The sequence below is a fragment of the Mus musculus genome, chromosome 16, assembly GCF_000001635.26.
Source record: "Mus musculus strain C57BL/6J chromosome 16, GRCm38.p6 C57BL/6J".
NCBI lineage: Eukaryota > Metazoa > Chordata > Mammalia > Rodentia > Muridae > Mus > Mus musculus.
The window spans coordinates 63,772,173-63,799,343 of NC_000082.6; the positions used below are offsets into that span (position 1 = coordinate 63,772,173).

The following is a 27,171-nucleotide window of genomic DNA, read 5'->3' on the forward strand; positions in this document are numbered from 1 at the left end:
CAACAAACAATAACACCACAAAAGCAAATACAAATACATTAGCCCTGGATTTTTAAATAAAACGATTTTCTTAAAGTGTTTAAGCATCCTTTAGTAGCCAACTGAAGAACAGACCATATGCTATAAATATTAAGTAAACATTATTGAGATAAATGAAGCCAGTTATATTTACCATAATATCTAACTCTGTTATAATTAGATTATCTGAGTGCCAAATATCTTTTCACCCTCTAAGGCAAGCACATGTATTCCACTTCAATTGCTGCAGTTAGACCAACATCAATCATTAGCTAGCAAGCAAACTTCAAAAATAACATCTCATGGCAGGAAGATGGCTCAGTCTATATAAAGTTGCCTGAGTTTGATACCCAGGACCCAAATCTTAACAGGAGCTCTCACTTCCTTAAACTGTCTTAATACATTTAACACTAATATACCACGGTATGTGTGCATCCTCCAAACTAAATAAATTAATTAATATACAATGAATAGAAAAACCACATATGACACCTCTCCAGGATGTAGCATAGACCTCAAGAGTTATACTCATTAATATTTCACAACAGATCATGAATCAACACATCAATGGAGTAATGTAGCATATGAATTGACTACTCATTCAGAGCCATGTTGTGCTGTCAAGTAAGATCAGTTCAGGTTAAATTATTTCCACTACGTCATAATAAATCAACTCACAGGAGACAAGTTCAACTATAAAGAAAGGAGAATGCTCTTACCTTGGCATATGAAACCTCGTTCTTCATACCCAGCATTGCAAGTGCATTTGCCAATGGGGACCAGCCATTCCCCTTCTGTGCTGCAGTACATCCTGGGAGGGTCCTCCTCTTTGGAATTATTGACACAAGAGCCCCTAACCTCCACCAAAGACTGGGAGTCCATGGGCACTGTGTCTGGAAACATAGCCAGATTCTTCACTGTAAACGGGCACTTTTTGAAGTACACTCTCACAGACACCAAGGCAACACAAGCACCAACATCTTGAAAGGCCAAATAAAACCCCTTTTTGTTGACTGGTCCCACTTCTCTAATCTCAGTGTTGAGTTTCAGAATGCGATCCCCGAGATCCATCTGAGTGAAACTTTCATCAGCGGCAATGGTGTCAATCTTCGTGAACTGATGCTCTCGGAATTTGACGCCATGATCATCATCAGACTCCATGTAGTACAGGTTAAAGGTCTCCTTGCAAGTCCCCAAAACCAATGGAATGCTGTTACAGTCCCGCAGTGTGAACTTTAGCTCCACATAGATCTTCTGAGCTGAGTTTCTGGGTACCCAGTTTGTCCTCAGCCAATTATTTTGGCTGTGATCCATGACATTGCACACCTGGTAAGTCCTGATTGGTGTGTAATGTTCATCAACACCACTGATCTCTTCCCACTGAAGTGTCAAAGCAAAAAGAGAGAGGCAAAATTAGTGATGTAAGTGGAATGATGCCCAACACAGGATGAGATCCAAAGCATCATAAGAGATACAGCATAAACAAGATGGGATTTCTATGGTGTTCTTGTAGAGATCTATGAATCTACTCCTAGCCATCTAGGGTGTGTTTATAATTGGCAGGATTTCTTGAAATCAGTGACACAAAGTAGTTCATGATTGAATGCATACATTTGTCTTGCACTGCAAGGTTCTAGAAATTTAGGATAGGACCAAGGGATAAGTAATTATGTGAAGTTGAACATCTCAACATTAAAACCTGGAATGAATGATGACCAGCGAGTCAATCATAGTTTTGCTACAATTTATTTATAAATTTAATTGATCAATTTTTCTAAGATAAATTTAGACTTTTAGCTCTAAAGTAGAATTACTAAATTTTTAGCTATTCATATTTGTAATACTCCGTTGGAAAAACTACTGAGAAATTAATTGTAAATTAATTTTCATGTAATATATAAAGACATAATTCATGAGCAAGAAACTACAAGAATATGTTTTCATGACAAAGTCTTGTCAAAAATGTGCAAAGTCCCTTATTTGGTTTTCTGAATGAGAAAAAAAAGTTAAAGACTCTTTTAAATTTTTGAGATCAATCCTAATGGTGTTCATTATAATTTGTTCTTAAAATTCTCTTTCAAAACACACACACACACACACACACACATATAAACACACAAACACACACACACAGAAACACTCACAACAAAATATTTTTAAAAATCCTGTAAAGATCAAAAGGATACAAGGGAAGAAGCAAAATATCTTTATTTAATTTTCAGATGATAGGATAGTATTAGTAGGTGACTTGAAGAAAACAAGTGGAAACTTGTATAGCTGAAAAACACTCTCTCAGCCTGCTTTTCCTTTGTGTAGAAAAAGGACACTGATTTGTTTAAGTTAATTTTATATCCAGCTACTTCACTGAAGCTATTTATCAGGTTTAGGAGTTGTCTGGTGAAATTTTATTATATAATAGCCAGAAGCTGGAAAGAACCCAGATGTTCCTCAACAGAGGAATGGATACAGAAAATGTGGTACATTTACACAATGGAGTACTACTCAGCAATTAAAAACAATGACTTCATGAAATTCTTAGGCAAATGGATGGATCTGGAGGATGTCATCCTGAATGGTGTAACCCAATCACAAAAGAACTCACATGATATGCACTCACTGATAAGTGGATATTAGCCCAGAAACTTAGAATATCCAAGATACAATTTGCAAAACACATGAAACTCAAGAAGGAACACCAAAGTGTGGATACTTCATTCAATCTTAGAATAGGGAACAAAATACCCATGGAAGGAGTTACAGAGACAAAGTTCAGAGCTGAGAAGGAAGAAAGGACCATTCAGAGACTGCTCCACCCAGGGATCCATTCCATATACAACCACCAAACCCAGATACTATTGCATATACCAGAATGATTTTGCTGACAGGACCCTGATATAGCTATCTCTTGTGAGGCTATGCCAGTGCCTAGCAAATACAGAGGTGGATGCTCACAGTCATCTATTGGATAGAACACAGGGCCTCTAATGAAGGAGCTAGAGAAAGTAACCAAGGAGCTAAAGGGGTCTGCAACCCTATAGGTGGAACAACAATATGAACTAACCAGTAGCCCCCAGAACTGTGTCTCTAGTTGCATATGTAACAGAGGATGAACTAGTTGGCCATCAATGGGAGGAGAGGCCCTTGGCCTTGCGATGATCATATGCCCAAGTACAGGGGAATGCCAGGGCCTGGAAGTAGAGTTGGTGGGTTGGGGAGCAGAGTGGGGGAAGGGTATAGGGGGCTTTGGGGATAGCATTTGAAATGTAAATGAAGAAAATATCTAATAGAAAATAAAATACTCTCAACACCGTAGCTGGATACAAAATTAACTCACAACATTCAGTAGCCTTTCTATATACAAATGGAGTTAGAACTAAATCAGAGCAACAGCAGCTTTCACAATGGCCTCAAATACTATAAAATGACTTTGGATAACCCTAACTAAACATGTGAAAACACAGTATTTGTCGAAAGACAGACACTTCAATCAGTGGAAACACACAGAAGACTCAGACATAAATCCACTGACGAAAACCTGAAATACACACCAGAAAGAAGACCGCATCTTCAGCAAATGATGCTGGTCAAACAGAATGGCTTCATGGAGAAGAATCCAAATAGATATATACATACCACCCTGAACTAAACTCAATTCCAAATGGATCAAAGATCTCAACAAGAAACAAAGTGCACTGAACCTAATAGAAAAGAAAGTGAATTCACTGGCACAGGAAAAACTTTGTGAACAGAACAACATTAGCATAGACATTAAGATTAATGATTATTTAGTGGGACTTTATGAATCTGTGAAACTTCTGTATGGCACAGAACACTGTCATTTGGATAAACCTACAGAAGGGAAAAGGTTTTAACTAACTACATATTCATTAGAGGACTGATATCCAAAAATGTATAAACGACTAAAATGCTAGAAGTCAGGAAAACAAATAAACCAATTTGAAAATGGGCCATAGATATAAACAGAGAATGCTCATAAGGAAAATGGGCCACAGATATAAACAGAATGCTTAAAAGGAGACTCAGGTTGCTGATAATGATTTTTTTTTTAAAATGGTCAACACCTGGGAAATCCAAATAAAAACTACCTTGAGATATCATGTTACACCTATTATTAGAATGGCTAAGATAAATAAAGCAAATGACACTTCATCTTGGTGAGGATATGGAGTAAGGGAAATTCTTATTCATTACTGGTGAAGTTCTATCTTCTATGGCCACCATGGAAGTCAACGGTGTGGTTCCTCAGGAAGATGAGGGTTGCTCTACCTCAAGATTCAGTTGTACTACTCTTGGGCATATACCCAAAGGATGCTTGATTCTACCACAAGGACACTTGCTCAACTATGTTCACTGCTGCTGTATTCGTAATAGCCTAGAATCAGAACAATCTAGTTTTCCCTCAAAAGAAAAAGAAATGAGTGAAGAAAATTGGGTAATAATTGGTAATTTACATTCAGGCATTAAAATTTTAAAATCTTGAAATTTGAAGATAAATGGATAGAGCTAGAGAAAAATCATCCTGAGTGAGGTAACCCAGACCCAGGAAGACAAATATGGTATGTATTTGCTTACTTGTGGACATGGACTGTTAAGTCAATGGTAACCAAGCCACAATTTGTAGAACCATAGAAGTTAGGTATAAATGTCTGGGGATAAACAGATCTCCCCAGGAAAGGAAAATTGAACATACATTTGTGGATGGACTGAGGGAAGACTGAAATGAAAAGATATAATGGAGAAGGGCAGGAAAGAAGGGATCAAGTAGTGCATATGGGAGCACAGCTCCAGTTAAGGGTCGTTTGGGGGGTAGTATGAAAATCTAGTACAGTAGAAGATTCCTAAAACCTATACATAAACAAGAATAATATAAATGATGTCACCAATTAGGGGGATAGAGCTCCAGTTAGTCACCAAAGAATGCTTCCAATACAGGGACCTGATTTCATCTAATTGAGTTGTTGGCTAAAGGGGCTCCCTGTAAAACACCTGACAGAAAGACTTAGCTGTCAAGACTATAGGCTGCTTTCCATATACGGATGATGGCAAAACTCCATTGCTGATAAGACCTACACAACTCATGGAGAAAGGAGAAGTTGAGGTGGTACGCACATAGAACCTTTATCCCCAGATCTTATTGTTTGGTACAGGAAGACGATTTGTGTGATACCAAGAGAAACATAAACACCAAACCACCCTCCAACTCTTACTGTAACTAAAAATAATCTCCGAGGACATTTACAAACATTCATTGCATGTAGGTATTGTATAGCAATCTTTTCAGAGGAAATGCCAAAGTATCTATAGCTATAAACTCACAGTTAAAGGAAACTTAAAGCATTGGGTTCATTTTAGAAGGGAAAATGCCTGCCCTAGGTGTTCCAAAATTGTCTGGTGTCAGATATGAGTGTTTTGTGATAGTGTTGTATACTGAATAGTAATGCCGCTCTGAATGCATTCTATGTTTTATGGACAGTTAGATCATGCCATTGTGAATTGAGAAAAAAAATCAATTGGCTTCCCATTTTTAAATATAATGTTCCTCATAATAATAAAGGAATGTTTACTTTGATCAATGAATCCTTTGCAAATCTCTTTTACGATAAGCCATATGTGGCTAAACTTCAAACAGCATATTCTGCAGAGATTTTCATAATTTGATGTAAAATATGACTTTAATTATGAAATTCTTATTGTAGTTTAATTTGGCAAGCTCTCACAAGTTCTTGAAAACAGAATTATGAATTGCCTGAAGATAATGCAAACAAAACCAGCATGCTTTTCACCGGGAAGGTTGCAGGGAGCAATTACCACTTCATTAATTTGTAATGAAGACCTAATTGCCTGTAAGTGATGGTGGGCTGCCATCTCCAACCATTTACAAAGCCAGAGTCTCTAGCTGGCAAGAACTGAGGAAAAGCAATGGCAGAATTATAATCTCTAAAGAAATATTATTTCCTTAACATCTGCAATGCCAGCATCACCATCTAAACCTCTTTTTGGAAGTATATGCTTTATCAATGTAAAGAATGTCCAGCTTGAGCACACGTCCCTCCCCTCGGAAATAATGTACAGACCCACAAATAGCAAAAATACTACACCAGATAGTGATTCTCCTAAGGCAAACATGAAGAAAGTATACGGGTAACACATAGAAGTGACATATAGAATTTGCAGTTTTAGGCATATTTTTCATCCCTTCATTATCTTACAACAAATCGAAAGAAGGGAGTAAATCGCCTTATCCAGATGAAAGCATGAAAAAATCACAATATTTTCTTAAATTCTCTAAATTGTCAATAGGGATGTTTAGCCTGCTTTCCAGAACCATATTCAATATCTGTATTATTTAGCTGAAGCGCTCAGATAGAATTCCTTATCTTTCATGATCCAGATCTCTGTAACCACAACACTCTTCCGATTCCCTGTGCTTGAGAAATCATTCTGCAACTTCTTCCTGGGAGATCTCCTTAACATTTTCTAGAAAATAGAGTTCCTGAAATTCCACTGGAGTCAACTGTGTACTTTTCAGAAAAACAAACACCTTTAATAATTATTTGACATTTAACCTAATAACTGCCTTTTCTATATATCTCAATGATATTAATTAAAGATTTGTCTTATGGTTTATATTAACTCCTCTCATGGAGAACCTTTTTAAAGAATTGAGAACAGGGAATAAAGAACAATAAAAGTGGGAATACATTTTATTTAAATAATATTTATTTAATATTCAATTATTTAGCACATACAAAAACCACTATGCTGGAGGAAATAAGAAAAGTAACTTCATGCTTTACCTCTAAAAAATATAATATTGGTTTCTCGTGAAATTTCAGATGACGAAAATTAAATGTCACTAAGAGTATTATTCTATTTAGAATTACTTGTAGATTCCAATGGTTCACAGGAAGCCATAGACCTATGCTTTCCTAATACTAATGATTAGTTGTGATATTAGGTGGACTTGAGGTTTTCCTTTCTCCAGCCATGCCCCTTAGTCATACATCCTCTTTGTACAGCTATACCCAGTGCAAAAACCTCAATATTTGTCCCAGAAATGTTTGAGCACTCTCTATCCCTGAAACAGCATTTGAAGTGTGAACAAACACCTTCAACTTTAAAGATGGCACTGCTAAGCTCACAACGGAGCCATGCCAACAGGATCGTTGCATTTCTACTTACACATTCTTTTACAGCTAACTCTCGTCACAAAAGCATGCACACATGTTTGAGCATACAGACGAGGATATATTTCTAAGCGTTTAATATAAAGAGTCAAGTAATATAAGATTTGAAACAAATGGATAGAATTGTAAAATATACTTTTTTGAACACGGGAGCATATACAGCATCGTGCTTAGGCTCAGGGGATCACTAGGAAAGAAAACAGGAAATCAGCACTGAAGACAAGACTTGCGACAAAGTCAAGGTAGAAATGTCAAAAGGGTCACGGGTCTGGAGGAACAGCTGGGAAGCCGGGGGACACGTTCTGGATATACCGTTCGTTACCCACTTTAACCTTCAGACATTTGATAAGGATAGGAGAACAATCTAACTAAATATAGGAAAAACAACAGCCTCATTTTCCTCCACTGGAACACTGTAGGAGTAATTCCTCCTGTCCTGCTAATATATCACAAAGCTTTGGATGGTAAAACATAGAGATGAAAAATCCAGTAAGAAGGTGAGATTAGGGATTGTTGATGAGCAAAGGCAGCAAAAGTTCCCGAGTGAGCACCACAGTCAGGAATGAGTGACATAAGGTCGCTATTCAGGGCTCCCAGGATATTGTGTAAGCCATGGTAATATCTTCACAGGATGTTGTTAAAGATACCAGGTCCCCAGAAGGGTTGAGTGGATGGGGTCCTTGGGTCCACTGTGAATACCTGTTTTTACGTTTTACAGCACATCTGAGGTAGATTCACAGGTCCATTTTCCTTCACAGCCCTTTAGTTTCATAAAATCCCAAGACTCACACTAGAACCACAGATGGCTCAGTTCTATCGTACCTCTGTCTGCCATGTCAGACCTCTCCTACCAGCTGGGAATAAGGAGAACTATGTGGAGACCTTAGAACTGTTATCACACTCTGAGCCTTGTCGCTAACTGCGGTGTATATAACTCTCTCGTTTCAGTGTTCAGTGATTCTTGATTCTAGCCAGCTGTCAACCAGACAACTTCTAAAACATATTGCTTGGGCCCCTCCCCCTGCTTGCTCTTATTTTGTTCTTATGCTCAAGGAGTTAGCAGAATGTGACACATATTTGTTTGAGAACTTTGAGAACTGAAGCATTCTCTTTGTTCCTCGGTCTTCACAGGTTCAGCATCCTAGCATCACTTGACAGCATGCTCCAATACCAGCTTTTATAACTTCTGGGTCACAATGAAACTATCTAACATGTCTTTTTAGCACTCAGCTAAACATGTACTCCAAATCATTTTGTACTTCAAATGCACCAAGAGGCAGTCATGTCTTATACAGAAACCCACCTGGACAGCCTTTTCTCCTCCCACAAGAGTCATAAGATCTTATGACAGAAAACTGAGTAAATCTAATCACACGGTTGTATTTCTACCTGGTATAAACGTGAACCATGCATTATCAAAAAACAAAACAAAAAAAAAAAACAAAAAAAACCAAAAACAAACAAAAAAAAAACCACATAAAACTTCTGCAGCACACAGGAAGAAGGAAGGTTATATCTCCCAATATATTTGCTCTGTTATAAATGAAATGAAATTTATTTTAGATAGGATATGTTATAGCGTGCTCATAGGATGATATTTGGTGGTGATTTCTAAAATAACTTATTAATAAAAATTTTAATCAACTTTAAACACATGAATGAAATATTTTTGTAAGTAAAGCCTGACCTAGAAACTTTTCGGGATTATAAAGAAAAGGGATTTGTGATAGTTTTGTTATTGCTGTTATCCAGAAATTGATTGTGGATGCTGCAGAGCTGGCATGCAAAGTAGATGAAGGTACCCTTTTTGTTTGAGGAATGCAAAGACATCCTGAGAAAGAAGAATCACTGAGAAGAAAACATTAAGGAAGTGGTGGGTAAAATGTTCACAGTGCTGGTATGGGGTACACACGGCAGAAAGGAGATGTAGCCAGGCAATAGCCAAGAGCAGACTATGTTTGCATAACTGAGTTGCAGTGGTTGGGGGCAATGATCAGAGACAGTCAGCAACAGTTAGAGCAGGAGGGCCTGGGGTCACTACTGAAGCTGGATTGGTCTGCGTACTTCATTTGCTTCTGTGGGAAACATCTAAAGAGAGACACGTGATGAGATCTGGAGGAGAGACAGGTACTTGCAAGGCAAGGCAGGAGGAGAGATTTAGAGGGAGTACTGAAAGAGTCTAGATAACAGTTTTAGTATCACCTCTGATGAGTTAGTGCTTGCTCATTGTTTTCTAAAAAGAATATGCTTTAATACCTGCTCTAAATGCTGAGAGTAAGACCTTATATTAAAATAAATCTCAGGAAGACACTGAAGCATAGTATCAGAAGAAAACCAGAGCTGGTGTGTAAATAAGTGGAAATGTATTCACATTAGAAACTGTGTCCTCTCACTAGCAGCAAATAGTGACTAAACACGATGCACCAAACACTACAGGGGCATTTAGCAACAGAGAAGACAGGATACCTGCCATTAAGGAACTAGTGTCTTCCAATTGTATTTCTTACTATTATATATAAAGCGTGTACACACACACACATACATACACACACACACACACATGTATATGTACAACTGTGGTGTCTCTGTGGTTTTTGGAAATGTGTGCATTCCCACATGTAGAGGTCAGAGAAGGCAGTTTTGGATGTCCTAATCTATCACCTTTGGGCTTTTTGCTTTTGCTTTGAGAGGGTTATTCCTCACCAATATGGAGAGAGGTTTTCACAACAATGATTTTTTTTTCCTATCTCTATCCCCACAGTGCTGATTTGTGGATGGTCTCTTATTTGGATCAATTTCCATTCTGAAGCATCTGTGCCAAAAAACAAAGATACTACCCTCTCGAGAATAACTAAATTTAAATGGCATATGATGTGCCAAGTGCCAAACATATTGCAATTAACAAAGTACAGAAGTGGAGACTTGGTTCCATAAGGCACTGGATTAAAAGCAATCAGTGCTTTAGTTATAGCAGATATTGTCCTTAACTGACTGAATACCAGGCCTCTGACAAATTTATTTCAGAAGGGACAGGGTGAGAAAGAAATCTTTAGATACTAAGTGTCAACAAATTTATGGTAAGTATTTTTATGATTGGTGACATGAATTTTGCAAGACAAAGAACTTGAAAGTGAAGGATACAGTATCAGAGAAAAGGAGACTACATTTTAAACTATGAAAAAAAGCACTTTAAAGACAGGCTAACATAAGGGAATTCCTATCCAGCAGAATTGATATTCGAGAAATAGGGCACCAGGGCTAGAGAGCATTGGTTCTTGTAGAGAACCTAGGCTGAGTTCCCAGGATCCACACTGTGGCTCAAGAACATCCCTCTACAAATCCAGGGGATCCAATGCCTCTTGTCCTCTGTAGACACTGCATGCACATGATGCATAGACAGACATGAAGGGAAATCATGCATGCAGGCAAAATTCCAACATACATAAAAATGAAATATTCAATGAAGGTATCATGCTAAGATGGAACAATATTAAGTATTTTCAACTCCATCTTCAATTTGAATTTAGTTTTTTTTTCTAAATGTGGATATGAAAGCACGAGGAAGAAATTATTTCTTTTCAGTATAGAGGCTTCATATACACAGGGAAATACTTCTATATTCAATTTAAAACTATAAATAAAACGTTTCCCCACCCCCACCCCCCGTGTGTAGCCCTGGCTTCCTGGACTTGCTTTGTGAACCAGGCTGGCCTCAAACTCACAGTTATCATCTGCCTCTGGTCCCTACTGCTGGATTTTAAGTCATGTGCCACCACACTCAGCAATAAAAAGTTTTCTATTATTCAATAATCACACATGGAAAGAAGTCAAATAAGTAGGGTAATGAATTATCATGTAATATGTAAGAACTGAAAAAAAAAAGAAAGGCAACCTGATGTGGGCATTTATCAAAGATTTTTCTCTACCTTTCTTTTGATATATTGCTAAGTGGCTATACTTTCTGGAGAATAAATTTTCCTTTAATATTAGGGAGCAGGACAATGAGGCTATCATATTTCCAACCCTTAGAAGAATGTTCAAGGTAAAATTGTCCAATAAAAAATGTAATTTTAGAATTGAGTGTAACTGCTTGAAATGATGGGAAGAAAATTCCATGCACATGGGCTTAACATGTCTAGACTGAAAACTGCTAAGATGAGCATTTACAGAATTATTACAAATGGCCAACGACTTAGAAATTAATGCAGAGCAGTGACAGCAGCACCCTGCACATCAGCTGTGAGACCCATGTAATTTCCTGCTCTGATAATAGGTCACAGCCGCTGCAGTTCTTAGCAATTTGCAATATACCTGTACAGCACTCACAGTGACGGAAATGAAATTAACTTGTGCGACATGGATCCTGCACTAGGTTTTATGGACCTTCTGATAGGAAGCTTAAAGTTTAACCAAGTATGTGTTACTGTTGAGGACATGTCTCTGCAATCGAAGCTGCTTTACAGGGCAAGGCTGAAACTGCAGACTCTTTCCTGAGTGGTATTTTCTGAAAACTGGAGCAGCCGTTTTGCATGGAAACACTCACGGGCTCCTACTCTTGTATACTTTACGGACTCCTGACTTACAGGCTTTAAGCTCCGAAGATAAACAGACCATGGCTGACATTGAGTTCCGCTGTTTAATCATTGGGATATTTTTTTCCATTTTTTATTAGGTATTTAACTCATTTACATTTCCAATGCTATACCAAAAGTCCCCCATATCCACCCACCCCCACTCCCCTGCCCACCCACTCCCCCTTTTTGGCCCTGGTGTTCCCCTGTACTGGGGCATATAAAGTTTGCTAGTCCAATGGGCCTCTCTTTCCAGTGATGGCCGACTAGGCCATCTTTTGATATATATGCAGCTAGAGTCAAGAGCTCCGGGGTACTGGTTAGTTCATAATGTTGTTCCACCTATAGGGTTGCAGATCCTTTTAGCTCCTTGGCTACTTTCTCTAGCTCCTCCATTGGGAGCCCTATGATCCATCCATTAGCTGACTGTGAGCATCCACTTCTGTGTTTGCTAGGCCCCGGCATAGTCTCACAAGAGACAGCTACATCTGGGTCCTTTCAATAAAATCTTGCTAGTGTATGCAATGGTGTCAGCGTTTGGATGCTGATTATGGGGTGGATCCCTGGATATGGCAGTCTCTACATGGTCCATCCTTTTATCTCAGCTCCAAACTTTGTCTCTGTAACTCCTTCCATGGGTGTTTTGTTCCCAAATCTAAGGAGGGGCATAGTGTCCACACTTCAGTCTTCATTCTTCTTGAGTTTCATGTGTTTAGCAAAGAACCTAGATGCCCCTCAACAGAGGAATGGATACAGAAAATGTGGTACATCTACACAATGGAGTACTACTCAGCTATTAAAAAGAATGAATTTATGAAATTCCTAGCCAAATGGATGGACCTGGAGGGCATCATCCTGAGTGAGGTAACACATTCACAAAGAAACTCACACAATATGTATTCACTGATAAGTGGATATTAGCCCCAAACCTAGGATACCCAAGATATAAGATATAATTTGCTAAACTCATTGGGATATTTTAAAAAGAAATGACTTGATGTTTGCATCAGAAACATGAAAAAGACTATAGCACAACTTTTAGATATATCCTGGCACAAAGTAAATGTATCTTTAACATGACTGTAGCTGTGTCATACAGAGAAAGCATGCTACATTGCTCTTCTGCTAAAGCTGAGTTAGTTTGCATAACATTTCTTATAATCAAAACAACACACTGATCAATTTTCTTATAAGATGAGTATACTTTTAATTTAAGCTTTCTACAGTTCCTTTTTTAAAACCGATCTATAGTTGCTTTAATTTTACTTATGGCCACAATTCATGACAAACATAAGCCTGTCCTATTGTCTTGAGATTAAATGAGCATAATTCACAGTAAAAGGTAAGGGCATCTTTGGGTACTTTGCATTTTATTATAAATGAGCCTGTCATCTTTTCTTTTATAAGATTTTGCACTACATCTAAGTATGGTAATACCAATGCTAGCACTATTCCACACTGTACACGCTCCAAGATATCACAGTATCATTAGAAATTTATTTCACAGTAGCAATCCTAATATTTTTTTAAAAAAGAGAATATATAGGGAATGTAGCATGATGATGAATTTACGCTATAGTTTAGTAAAATTGAAAGTAAATTGTATTTTGCCAGTTATTTGGTACTTAGTTTATTGACCTAGTAATCTCGTGTTTAAAATTGAGATAATAATAGTAATTGTAGGAGTTCTTTATGTTAAAATAGGAAATTGAGACTGAAATCTTACCTGTAATCACCTGCTAGCTAAACAAACAGTTATGAAGTATTTGTATTCTACTAAACTAAGAGTAAATACCTTGATTATTATCATATACTGACGAAGCACATGCTTATAATGTTCTTTGTTTTTACTAAGGTGAAAGCATGTGCTCACACAAAGGTCATTGGTTACATAAGTAAAGGAGTTGCCTTTCATGTACCTTAATTCTCCCAAATTTTATGACAATATCATTATGACAAAGATGCCAAAAAAAACCCCTTAGCTTCTGAATTTTTAAACTTAAAAGAATAGAAAGTAGATGTTAGTTATTTACCTAGTCAAAAGAAATCCACTGGAGGCCAGAATGTCTGCTGTGCCCTGAAAATCCTGCCTCAGAACAGTTTTCATGGAGTTAATGTTAAACATGAGGAATATGATTACTAATTAACACACACACACACACACACACACACACACACACACACACACAAGCATGCACATGCACATGCACACGCACACGCACGCATACGCACACAGTATACCTATCTTAGACATGATGAAGATAACAGTATGAAAGAGGAAAACAAAATACAAATAAGGAAACAGAAAGCTGAATAAAAATTTCCATACAGTAATCAGCACACCTATTGATTTCTACAAATACTTGAATGAAATTGGAACCTAGGCTAAACGTATGTTTGCGAATAAAGCACCCTGGATTGAAAGAACAGAGAGCTGGGGATTATGAATAGACGAGTATTAGGTCACGTGCTCAGTGTGGGTGAGGGGACAAGCACATGTAACAATGGAGAACTAGAGGAGAAATGGATATTAACACAGATGTGGAAATCCTTTGATTATATACAAAATTTTTAAAAATACTTTTCACCCTGGAATTGAGTAAAGGTTTGAGACACAGGAACGGTGTGTTGTAAGTCATGGCATAAGAAGCTAGTGGTCTGATTACTCTGTGGAGAGACATTAGAAAAGACATGTAGAACACAACACTTTCATTGAACAAGGCCAGGAAGTGATGGAGTTGGTAGGGATGGGAGGTTGGTAGTGATCATAATACAGAAGCACCTCTCAACTGAGGACAAGAATTTGATGAGAGATGAGTGTGGGACCCTAGAGAGGAGGTTGAGTGTGTGGTTAGCAGGACTAGAGAGGAGGTTGGGAACGTGATTTACACCATCAGAAACTGGCTTCTTTTGGTGTGAGAACTAGAGAAAAAGAGTTAAAAAGCATGTGAAACATTTAGACATGGTATTCAAATGAAGTGGGAAAATAGTAAAAATAGCTGAGAAAAGAAGAGCCAATGTAATGAAAGTCAGTAAGGAAAGTCATATGGATTAACCTAAGAGCATCTAACCTGAAATACCACCAGACAGTTTCCTGGAGGCTGAGGCTAGGTTTCAAATGGTTAATTCTCCACCTATTTGTCAAATACCTCCTCTACATTAGTGGTCAATGCTGGAACTATAGCAGTCAGTGTAACCTCAATTCTGTCTTACATCTTTCTCTTGTAGTCACAAAAGAGAAGGAGAAAATAAAAAGCTAAGGTTAAATGTTGTCTTACACAGTGACATGTTTCATAAAGGGTCAAAGAAGCATGTAAGGAAAAAAGGTAAATTTGCGGTTCTCGAGAGGTGGGACAGTTTTGTTTTTTTTTTTTGTTTTGTTTTTAATTCTACAGGAAGATTTACTCAAAAGATGTTATATGGATAGAGGGGTGAAAAGGCAGATCAAGGCATTGGACTAATGCTTGCGAAGTACTTTAATAAAGGGTTATCGGTATAAGGAAAAGGACCGAAGTGAAGAAAGCCTGAATTAGGCATCATCTGGGTGTCACTAGGAAGAGGGGGAAAGGCGATAGAAGCAAATCTGTGTCCAATGCTGAGATCTGAGCAGACAAGTGACATAGGTTCCCTTTTTTAGATGGTCATTGCAGTTGCTGGTTAAAATGCTGTGGAACGTTGGAGAAATGAGAAGTGATTTTTCTGCATGGTTTAGACCATGAGGATTTCTCATCATGCAAGAGATGGAGAGCAAATACAGAACTAGGAACATTACGATGAAACTGCTAGGGAGGACTGAAGGAAAAGTGAAGACAGTTATTGTCTTTATGTTATGGGGGGATAATCAACACATTCTCGTTTTAACCCTCACCGGAACCCAGCAGCAAGCGCCATCCCACATAATCCACCAGCTTTGACAAGATAATTTAACTAACTTGTAAAAACAGATTGGTTTTATTTTTAATATCACTTAACTGCAACATTTCTTCTTTCCCATAAACCCATCTTTGCTCTTCTTCAAATCCATGACCTCTTTGTTGATTAGTTGCTATTACATGTCTGTATGAGCGTAGACATATATATATATATATATATATATATATATATATATATATATATATATATATATATATTCCTAAATATATCCTGTTTGTTTTGTATAATGCTACCTGTATGCATGCCTTCAGGGTTGACTTGAGTGGCACTGTACATTAATTTGGTGCATTGGGAATGTCTATTTGCAACAAATGGCGACCACTACAGAAAATCACAAACAATCCAAATGCAGAATTGTTTAACTTTCGAGTGAAAACATTTCAGAACTGTGACTAAAACTTGTAAGCTGATATGTAATTTGAAAACATTGAAAGCCTTACAATAACCCTGGGGTTATAAGCTAACATTTGAGAATCCCGCTGTAGTTCTAAGAAATGGGCTTTGCCAGTACTGAACATTTTATTATTGGAAATTCTCTGGTTATCTCTATTACTAACTAATTTGACAGGTGAGGAAAGTTTTATGGTTGGGGGCAGGGTGGGACCATACAAGTGTCTCATAGCATTTCTAGTAAAGTTTAGAACAATATTTCAAGCACAGAAATCTTTGACTACAGAAGGTTCTTACTCTCTGATAGGTTGAATTAGTAATGTGAAATTATTAGCAAGAACAACTAAATAAGAAGGAAAAGTTATGAGAAAAGGCCTCATTTTGCTTAATATCAGCATAATGTTGTGTCAATATGAAAGACCAAATGCTGTTCTTAAGTTATATAGAGATAACACTAATATAGTGCTGATGATCAACCCACAAAGTAAGAATATTAATAAAATTGCAACATGAGTTGCCAAATGATAGACTACTGGCTGTTGTCATACTTAGGAACTGAGTAAAGTTTGTTCAAAGACTAAACTTCGGCTTTCCTATATTGTTGGCTTGACATCTCTTTTTAAAAATTTATTTCTTATTAGATTATTCATTTTGAACATTCCCAAACTTATTTTTCCTTATTTCACTCATATGGCACCCAAATTTCTCTTTTCTGAGGTCTGCCGCTTCCTGAAGCCTACTAAGTAGGGGGCTGCCATTCAAACTGCCTTTGCTAAGAGTTCCCCCTCTCCACAGATGATTGTCCTTCGCTCCTCAGCTGTGTGCTTTCACTGACTTCTAAACACTGCTACCATTGCATACAGTGTTTAGAACTGTATTGATATATGAGTTAGGTTTTTGGCATTGCCACAAGATACTGGAAATAATCTACTGATAAAGAAGAATTCATTTGGCTCACAGTTTTAGAGCATCTATTACATGGTAGGGAAGCTGTATGGTTTGGGCCTGCAGAGAGACCCAACTCACATTTCAATGGGAGTACATAGCAGCACAAACTCATACATTGTGTGATCAGTGTGTGAAAGGGCAGAGGACAATTTTAAAGAGAACTGGGTAAAAAAGAAACAATTCATCGTGTTCAGATATGTCCAGACAAATGCAACAATTTTTATTTATGGGTATCTTCTAGTAAGAGGTAGGGAGATAAGTGCACGATGACCTTTTTCAATGGAAATTGTAAGTCAAGAAATGCAATGAGCTTCAGGTTATGCCCCACATGATGATGAAACTGCTTCAGGTGTAGACAGACCCCTGACTATTTCTGGATGGGACGTGTCTGAGGGTCCAAGGTTCCAGACAATGGGATAGCCATTTTCAGCTCAAATATATGATTGAAACTATGCTTTTAAATATGAATAACCAAGGGTAAAATTTGTTTCCTAACATTAAATCTGGGTGGAAAATGACGAATCACCAAAGAAGACACATTGTAGTAAAGCATAGAGTGTAATGCAGACAGTATTTTGCCTTTTTACTATTTCATTTAAAAGATAAATACAAGCAGAACACTCACAGTAATTCTCTGAAAAGAATGGTTGAGAGGAAAAAATCTGCTAAATAAATCAAGAATCATTTTTAGGAGTGAAAGGAAGTGAAACAGGTATTAAGAAATGAAAACTTCAATGAAACATGTTGAAAACATGTTTTCTAAAGAAGCTTGGCTCAGTTGGAGGACACTCTTGGTTCCTTTGTTGCGTTGGCAGAGAGAGGGGTAGGTTGCCTTTCAAACAGGCTCTTCCTTTGAAGCCTGCCTGACATGGAACACACTATTTAGATCAGAATAGCCTTGACCATAAAAGGGCTCTTCCTGACTCTACCTGCGCTGGAATGTCAGGCATAAACACCTGTCACTATTGCTACCTTTAGTTTTCAAGACTATATTGACTAAGACGTGAGCATTGACACTACAGCTTAAAAGTTAGAAAACAAACGGAAGATTTTCACTTTATGTCAGCTCCTAACTCTAATGATAACCTACCCCCTACTTATTTCTTATTGATCTACTTTTTAAAATTTTTTATTGGACATTTTATTTATTTATATTTCAACTCTTATCCCCTTTCCTTATCGATCTTTATCCAAAACTCATGCCTTTTGCTTCATAAACCGTTTAGGTAACTAGCACAATGTCTGCAAGCATAGGATTTAAAGTGTCTATTGTAGTCATCAGTAACAAGGTTATTGACTCATGCATAACCGAAGACAACAGTTTTTACTTTTCCTGAAACTGAGAGCAACTAGTAGTTCAATAGTAAGTAGGGCCCCTGAGCTCCCTCTTCCATCTGTGTTCTACTACTTTGGGCCCTACTCTTTTGTACCCACTACAGGGTTCTATAGGTTATATGAGTTCACAAATGCACTGACTTTTTCTTGACTAGAAGGTAGTAGGTACTTCGTAACACTTCTTCCTATGTTATGGTAGCATCCTTTGTTACTCCTCTTCCTGATGTTCAAATAGTTATTAACACGTTTAAAGCAAATAAGAGTCCTTGTGAACTTTGCACTGTTGATATAAGGAGATGATTTGTGTAGGAAACAAAGGAAAACACTGCATCTTTGTACTTAATCGAATCAGAAGAACGTACTGAGTAGACACTATGAATTAACATTAGTCAAACTGTAGAGAAAAATCGTTAAGAAACAAAGAAAGTCCTCAGATTTATGGAACCTTCTTCTATGATAAACACTTATAACCCAGAGTCTGGGAAGAAGAAACAACAAGTCAATCCACAAACCACATGAAACTCAAGAATAAGGAAGACCAAAGTGTGGATACCTCAATCCTTCTTAGAAGGAGGAACAAAAGACCCATGGAAGGAGTGAAACAGTGGAATGTGTGAAAAAAACCTTATGAAGAAAAACACAATGAAAGCAAGAGAATGACAGTGTTTTGTTACCTCAGACCCTTATCTGGATACTTCTTACTTTAGGCTGCTATACACAAGTGGGATGCACGCACATACACGTACACATGGGGGAGAAGACATATACATCACCATACACATTCTAGAGATAGCAAGAGGTATTTTACAGTCTAGCTAGCAATAAAGTTTAGAATAATACTCAGTGAATTAAAATAAAGGAATACCGAGGATGGTGAGATTTCTCAGCAGACAAAGATACTGTGAGTTACACATAATTGTCTTAACTTGGGTGCAACCACTCAAATCTAAATATTGTTCTTGTGAGCACACACATGCACACAGACACACACACACACACACACACACACACACACACACACACACACAATGTAGTACAATAAGAAAACACCTTTAGGTTTAGAGTGATCTTTATCTGAGTAGATACATCATTTAGTTTAAATTAATAAGCCATCATTTATTGTATTAGCAAATGTAGAACACACTTAATACAACATTTATTTTTTTATCTTATCAATTAAACAAAATATATTCATTGTTAGGAAATTAACTAGATATAACATAAATACTTGACAAATACTTTTGGAAGCAATTTGGCACAATGTCAAGTGCTTCTGTGTATTAATCCTCAATCCTTCTTAAAATCCTTGCTTACAAAAGGAAGGACATGCAATTATGTAGACATATAGAAGAGAAAAAGGAGATATATACTGTCTCCATTGTAAATTCTCATATAAAGTAAGAAAGTTAAGGTTTTATTACAAGACAAAAACTAAACAAAGCCGAACTTTGCTTCAAACAATGTAGTGCAAAACTCCTAAATGTAAATGTACAAAGATTTAAGGATTAAAAACAGATCTCAGGTACCAACAAGCTTACCCAGGTCATCTCACTGGACAGGTGCACAGCCTACCATTCCCTTGCTTTAACAAGCCCTTGAAACATTCTCTTCTACACAGTGGAATTTCCTATATAATTCCCAACTCACACCATGTTTTCCCCTTGCTTTGTACCTAAACAGTGACTGCACTATGGAATCGCTATGCTAGGTGGAATGAAACTGTAAAAAGCACCAGCTGGCCGCATTCAAAAATGGCACTTGTCCAGGTCTCAAATGTCTTATTTATATACAGTGGAATTCTGCCAGCTGTTTAATACTCAAGGCTAATAAAGGCAATTGGCAGGACTACATATGTACAAGTCACAAATATCAGAAAATGCATTGCTTTGTCAAGTTCAACTTATTCTCATTTCTCATAATTGAATTTCTGACAGTGGAAAAATGGTTTGAACAGTTTTGATTTTGAAGTAAAAGTTTTTTTTTAAAGAGAGAGATAAAAACTAAGCTGTAGGTGAATTGTACTTTTACCATTTCATCTTCTTTTTGTTAAGCCAGTAGTAGATTATTGACAGGCAACACTTACAGCATATGTAGAGAAAAGGCATTTAGTAAGTTTAGACAAGGGAAAGAGATTAGAACCTCAACAAGGTTCTTTTGTGTCAAAAGTTTACTCATTTGAGAAAATATGACAGAATTGTACCAAGATAGGTTTGTGGAAGAAGTAAGATTTAATCACTAGTGAACTGCACTGAACATTGTGATGCAATATTGGGATCTTTTTTTTATTTCTAAATACAAATTGTAAATACACAGAGCCTCTTACCAAATAGGAAAGGAGGGAGGGGGAAGGGAGAAGGAATGGGGAAGAGTATGTGAAGAAAAGGGAGAGTTGTTAAAATAATCTTAATACTTTAACAATAGGTAAAATGATGGCGTCTTCCTCACTGTGATTCCTTTTTATGAGACAATGGACATTCTGGAACTGAGACTCCATTTCTTCTAAATTGTGCTTTGGTTTGTTTGTTTGTTTGTTTGTTTGTTTGTTTTTCAACTCTGGGAGTTCCTGAATGAAAACATCCTCAATGTAACCATTCCTGAGTGTAAACATAGAAGAAATCTAAACCATCATTTGCAGAAGTGCTAATGTAGGAACTAAGATGGCTCTGATAGTTGGCATGGAGAAAGGGGAGGGTGGAGAAGAGATTGTAAGACCAACATGGAATGAAAACTCATGGGCAAAACTCATGCTTCCCTTTGTGAATCCTCCTTTCTCTACCAGGCCCCTTGGGACACATCTAAGAGATGACGAGATTATCCATTTTGATTTAGCTCTATTAGTCCATCAAATCTAAAATGAGTGTTTGCTGCGTTTGACAATAGTATTTTGAGTGAAAAATCTGGAATTCTGGTCAACTTTCTTATATCATTGGTGTTTTAAAAAATTGTATTACCTAGGCATAGCTTTTCATGTTTTTTTTTTAGACAGGATCCATGTATCCCAGGCCCGGCCTCTAACTCAATACATAAGTGAGGACGACTTTGTACTACTGACTACTTGCATCTGTCTCCTGGATGCTCAGATTTCTGCCCCCAAGCCATACATTAACTTTGTTTTCCAATCACAAATCTATTTTAAATAAACAGATACATGCTGTCTTCATGAATATATGGATAGAGAAAGCACACCACAAACCAGAGAAACAATCCAGGAATAAGAGGAGAAACCCAATACAGTTAACTTTGCTAAATCAGACTTAGAGAAACCAAGGACACACTTTCCAAGACATGCATGTTCATCTGTGTCTTGGGAAAAGACAAAGGCTCCAGAGCTCATAAGTGAGCTGGTGATACTGGGACAGCAGTTGTGAGACTGACATTTTTGTGTCTCGGCAGCTGTTCATTTCCCTTAGACCTCTATCTGTATGCCAAATTCTGAATCATCACCATTTCCCTGAAACACATACATCATCACTAGAAGCAGAGAAAACTGGTAAAACTATTGCTTTTTATAGTTTTGTTTCATTTTTGTCTCAGCACTCACAAAGGCTACTGGGAATTCTGGCATGAAAACATTTGTACTGTACCTTACACTGATTTTGAAAGAGCATTTCAGCATGTGTTTATATTTTGGATTATACTCCTGAAAAACACAAGGGCTTGGTTGTTCCTGGGCTTGTTTATTTGAAAAGGCCTCCGTTGACTGCTACTTTGCAATCTCTGCTTGCGATTATTGAAAATAGAATCACTTATGGCATATCTAAACTAAATTCAAAACAACCGGAGCGTAATTAGATTAATGCCAATGTAAACTACCAACTCAGTGAATGGAGGTCTTTTAAAGCACAAACACAATACAGTGGTTTCGATGCCAAAAAAATCTTGGCGGCCTGGAACTTCCTATAAGATGCCATTGCATAGGGGGGGGGCTCCAGCCTGATGAAGTCACTCACAGAAATCAACCAGGCACTCCCCTACTTCTCTGAGTCTGACCTCATGTTCCTTTCTGTAGTATAAAAACATCATTTTCCCATAGAGGAATGTTTCTTTCCAGTTTCTGACAAACTCTAAGGTAAGCAGGAATCACTGTTACCTGTTGTCAGTGATGTCAATAACTACTGGGTCTCTGAAACTTTTGAAAAGTACCAACATAGACAGTTTAAAATACTGCTCTGAAGGAAAAGCATACGTTGATAGAAAGGTATGACCTTTAACTACTGGCAAGGAAAGCAAGAAAAACAAAACAAAACAAAAAAACCTATGGTACACTGTAAACCAGAGAATCCGTAGTTGCTCACTTAAATTCTATCAAATGTATTTAGTCTGCAAATAGTAGAAAAAGACTGTGTTATAGTTGTATAAAAACTAGAGGTTTGCAAGGGAATTTCTGATCAAACACCAGTAAAAAAACGACTAAATGTATTTCCATATTTCTATTTCTTCAATTGATGAAAATCCAAATTTGTCTTTCTCTTCGTAAACTAGAAAGAACAAATATTTTCAGACAGGAGTAATCAATTTAATAGAAAAGGCTTGAATTTTACACATTAAAAAAATGGAATTGAGAGAAAGCACATTAACTGACCAAAGGGCAAAAAAATGACGTGTGTGTGTGTCTGTGTATTTAGAAAATATTTAAGAACTTTAGACAGCAGTTTACTAAGGACCTAAGATGCATGCAGAAGGGCTAACAAAATTAAAAATTTTGAAGTCTTAACATTTTCAGCTTAGCAAACCTTTCATCAGTTAACACTAATAACCTTTTATAAATGGACATAACAAGAAATGTAGTTTCAAAAAGAGAAATAAACAAATCTTTCAGATTTCATCCAAAGCTAGATTCAGGAATGTTTAAAATAGGGTCAAGACATTTCGAGATTTCAGTAGACATTGGGGAGGTAGAGTACGTTAGAAATTTAAAAGATGTTTATATAATCCTATTTTAAATTTCTTTAGTTTAAATTTTAATTCTTGTGAATTAAAATACACAAGAAAATATTTAATAATTAAACTTATCAGTAAATGCAGAAACATAAAATCAGAATGAAATTTCATTATTCAGTTATCATGGTATGTCATCAGCAACTGGGGATAGTTTTAGATGGTTTTAAACCACATTAGGATTCTGACTTTAAGAATCCTTACATTGAAATTACATTTGTAATAACGGCTCTTTAGAACTCAAAATTTCTGATATTCTAACAAAGTTAGTTTCCTTCTTCATGTGTTCCAATATAAATAAAATGCGCCATTGCCATGAAGTTATTATTTACCTCAAACATTAAAAACCTTAAATGTATGATTAAATTACATATAATATACACACATATAATATATTCATCATATTTATATATGTAATGTATTCGTTATAATTATATTTACATATGTAATGTATTCGTTATATTATATTTATATATAATATATTTATTATATTATATTTACATATATAATAGTATATATTATATTATGTGTGACAGATTTATAATAAACACTTGCTTTTAATATTTAAACAAATACCTACTCTATTTTTCTTTTTTAAGATATATAATAATATATTATATTATGTGACAGATTTATCATAAATATTGTTCTTAATATTTAAACAAATCCCTATTCTATTTTTCTTTCTTAAGATTTCAGGGAATGTTTAGGCATTTATTTATATTTTATTTTTGGAATATATTTCAAATATATATGTATATAATGTATTTATCATATATTTATTACATAATATAAATATGTTTTTAAGTATATTATGTGTTTTATATATATAAAATATAATATATATGTATATATGTGTGTGTGTGTGCATGTGTCAAATAAATCAGTTATTTGTGACTTCTCATATTACATGGAAATATTCTGTCTTTCTAGCATTCCTTGGAGTAATAAAAGTATTAATTCTCTGTTATTTTATAGCTTTAATTTGCATTAATTTGTGTTCATACCATCTCAACCTTAAAATGCATTCTTTGTTCAGATAAGACAAGAAGCTCATACATTCATTATAGTTGACACACAAATTTAACAGCTAAGGAAAATAAAACATGCTTTTGCTTAAGCTGTACATTCTGTGTACAAAGGTCATGTATGCATAGATTCTTCTTCTTAATTCAAGGTGATTTAACTTCTTCCTGATGATGTAATGCAAACTAGACCTCTTTCAGTACACTTACAAAAAATAATTAGATGTGCTCGTGGAATGTACGGAGTCAATGGAACACCTATTTAAACTCTAAAACTTGCTGCACCTGACAGTCCATGGGTTCTTGGGTTTTCGTTTAAAATGACAGTCGTGCACTTTAAGCTGCAGTAACCTGGCCATTCTTCATAGTGAACAGTCACATCTTTTGCAACACACAGCATGCATCACTAACAATTAGACATTCCCAGGCTGATCATTCACAGATGTCAAGAAGAGCTGATGAGAAAAATGTTCAGGGTTGAGGTGTGTTTGTGACAGCAAATAGTCAGAGTAATAGATAGAGGAGAGGAGATCCATGCTTGCTGTTCAGTGGAAGGAGAAAGTCAGGAAAAGGAAGAGGACAAGAAAATTATGATATTATGACCATTAAATATGAGATGAACCTCAGTTCAGAGGTCCAATGGACAGGTGAGGGTGTACATAATTTCCATGCATCCGTGCACTTTAAAGGACCTATCATTGCCTGAAGAGTCTCAAGGATATGCTGATCTTCACAGTATCTCTTAGACAATATCCTCCAAGTTGACATACAATAATGATTGAAATAACTGAAAACCACTTCTGCTTTGGAGGGTTTTTCTCCACAAACCCCTCTCATAGGGTCTTGGATGTTAAAGCTGCCCCACATGGGTCTCTGTGCCTCAGAAATATCTGCTTGGAAAGAGCTGGCTTTTGTTTATTATTGTGTATCTTCAATTTTGAAATTTCTAAATTATGAGCAAGATAAATTTCTTTTTTACCTGTGTCTCAATCCACACTGTATAGCTGATCTTGGCACCTTATAGCACAGTACTGGTGGAATCACGCAGGCATGTGTTACTAAAAACTGAGAAGCACACAAGCTTTAAATATTAAAGCACAAACAATTTCACCAGTCTCTCCTACCATGTTTCCTATATGGACTTCCCTTTATTTACTGTGTTTACATGGCTGTGTCAATTTCTGATGTCACAACTGATTGCCCACCAAATACAGATGCATGACTGTCTTTTCTATCAATTATTTTAATCCAGATACTAAGATTCAAAGTGTATATATTACTACATAGCTACTTATTTGTTCTCTCTGTATTATAATTACTCAAGCCAATGTCAAAATCAGGCATTTTTTTCCACATTTGTTAAAACTCTACTAAATTTTTGACAACATAGATATCTAATAAATGCTTGAACATTCATTGAAATCTTTAGAAAGAAAAATGAGAATTCATTTAGATAATAAGAGCCAGTGTTCATTATAAATCTGCCACACGTTAATTGCCTACATACAATGTTGGAAGAGTTAAAAGAAGATCTTTACAAGGTATTTTGGCAAATTTTAATGATTATATGTTAAGAAATATAGAAAATATTCTTTTGAAAGTATTTAATCCTTTATGTGGATTTAAACATCCTGGTCAAAAGTTATAAGAAACATCTCTTTTATCTTATTTTTTTCTCAATTCTCTGGAAATTATTTTAGATTCTGTAACCTAAGTTTGTCTTATAGATTACTCCTACAAGTTGCTAGAGTTATCTCCACATGCAGTTTACTTACAATTTTTTACTTTCATGAAACATGCACGTTTGCCACATTACAATTTTATGGAAATAGTTTTTCCTCACTGGGAAAAAAATGACAGAGAAAAATAAATGACAAAGCTGGAGTTGAGGAATCTTGGAAAGTGTTCAGTTGTTTGATCAGCTGCAACGCAAGGCAAGCAAAGCTTCACCTCACTTGGCCCTAGAACACAGACAAGCTGATGCCTTCAGACTGTGGCGTGCATATATGGAAAGCACTGCTTAGTTTAATATGCTGACTACTGTAGAATAAACTTCAAATCAAAACAACACTTGAACCAAAGCATCAGAAAGCTCTGGCTTTCCAACCAATGCTTCAGCACATGCCAGTCAGTAAACATGCAAGCCATAAATCTAAGACTGTGGTCTCCTCTTTCCTTTGCTTGGGGAAATTCAGAGTATGTACACAGACTTAAAAATCAAGAAAAAGTGACTTCTGCACACACACACATATGTGTGTGTGTGTGTGTGTGTGTGTGTGTGTGTGTAGATATATATAATTTGGGATTGTAAAATAAAGAAAACAAAGTTTAATATTTTCATATTCAATCTAACCCTATCTAAAATAGTGTAGGTACTTACACATCACAATAGATATATTTTCTTAAATATAGTAGTTTTTCTTACAATAAATATTGGTCAAATATGTGTCTATATGTTTCTAATAAAGGAATTATTTTTTTCTGTACTAGAAAAGTATGAAAACAAAGGAAACAGGTTTTGAAAATATCCCTAAGCCAAGACCACAGACATCATTTTACTGCAAGTTTTCTATTCCTTGATAACCTGAATTGATTGGAACATACCACTCGAAATATATTTCTTCCTGCACAAGCAGACATTTAAATTACTAAACTCCTAAGGCTCAGTGAGACACCGATTTCATGCTGTGACAAGCTCAAGAATGAAACCAACTACACACATGAGAGAGATTCGCAGCAAAGCAGAGCACTATGTACAAATGAAACCCTGCTGGGAACATGTGGCTACATGTGTGTGCTTGACTT

The 27,171-nt window shown here is 36.4% G+C and overlaps 1 protein-coding gene across 2 annotated transcripts in view; it reads right to left on the bottom strand.

Moving 5' to 3' along the window:
* The window catches only part of Epha3 (Eph receptor A3), a 320,644-nt gene that overhangs the window by 228,641 nt on the left and 64,832 nt on the right, over positions 1-27,171 (bottom strand). For both annotated transcript variants that reach the window (NM_001362452.1, NM_010140.4), the window contains exon 3: positions 738-1,398. In NM_001362452.1, the coding sequence (NP_001349381.1) occupies positions 738-1,398 (661 nt within the window). The remainder of the gene's footprint in view (positions 1-737; positions 1,399-27,171) is intronic.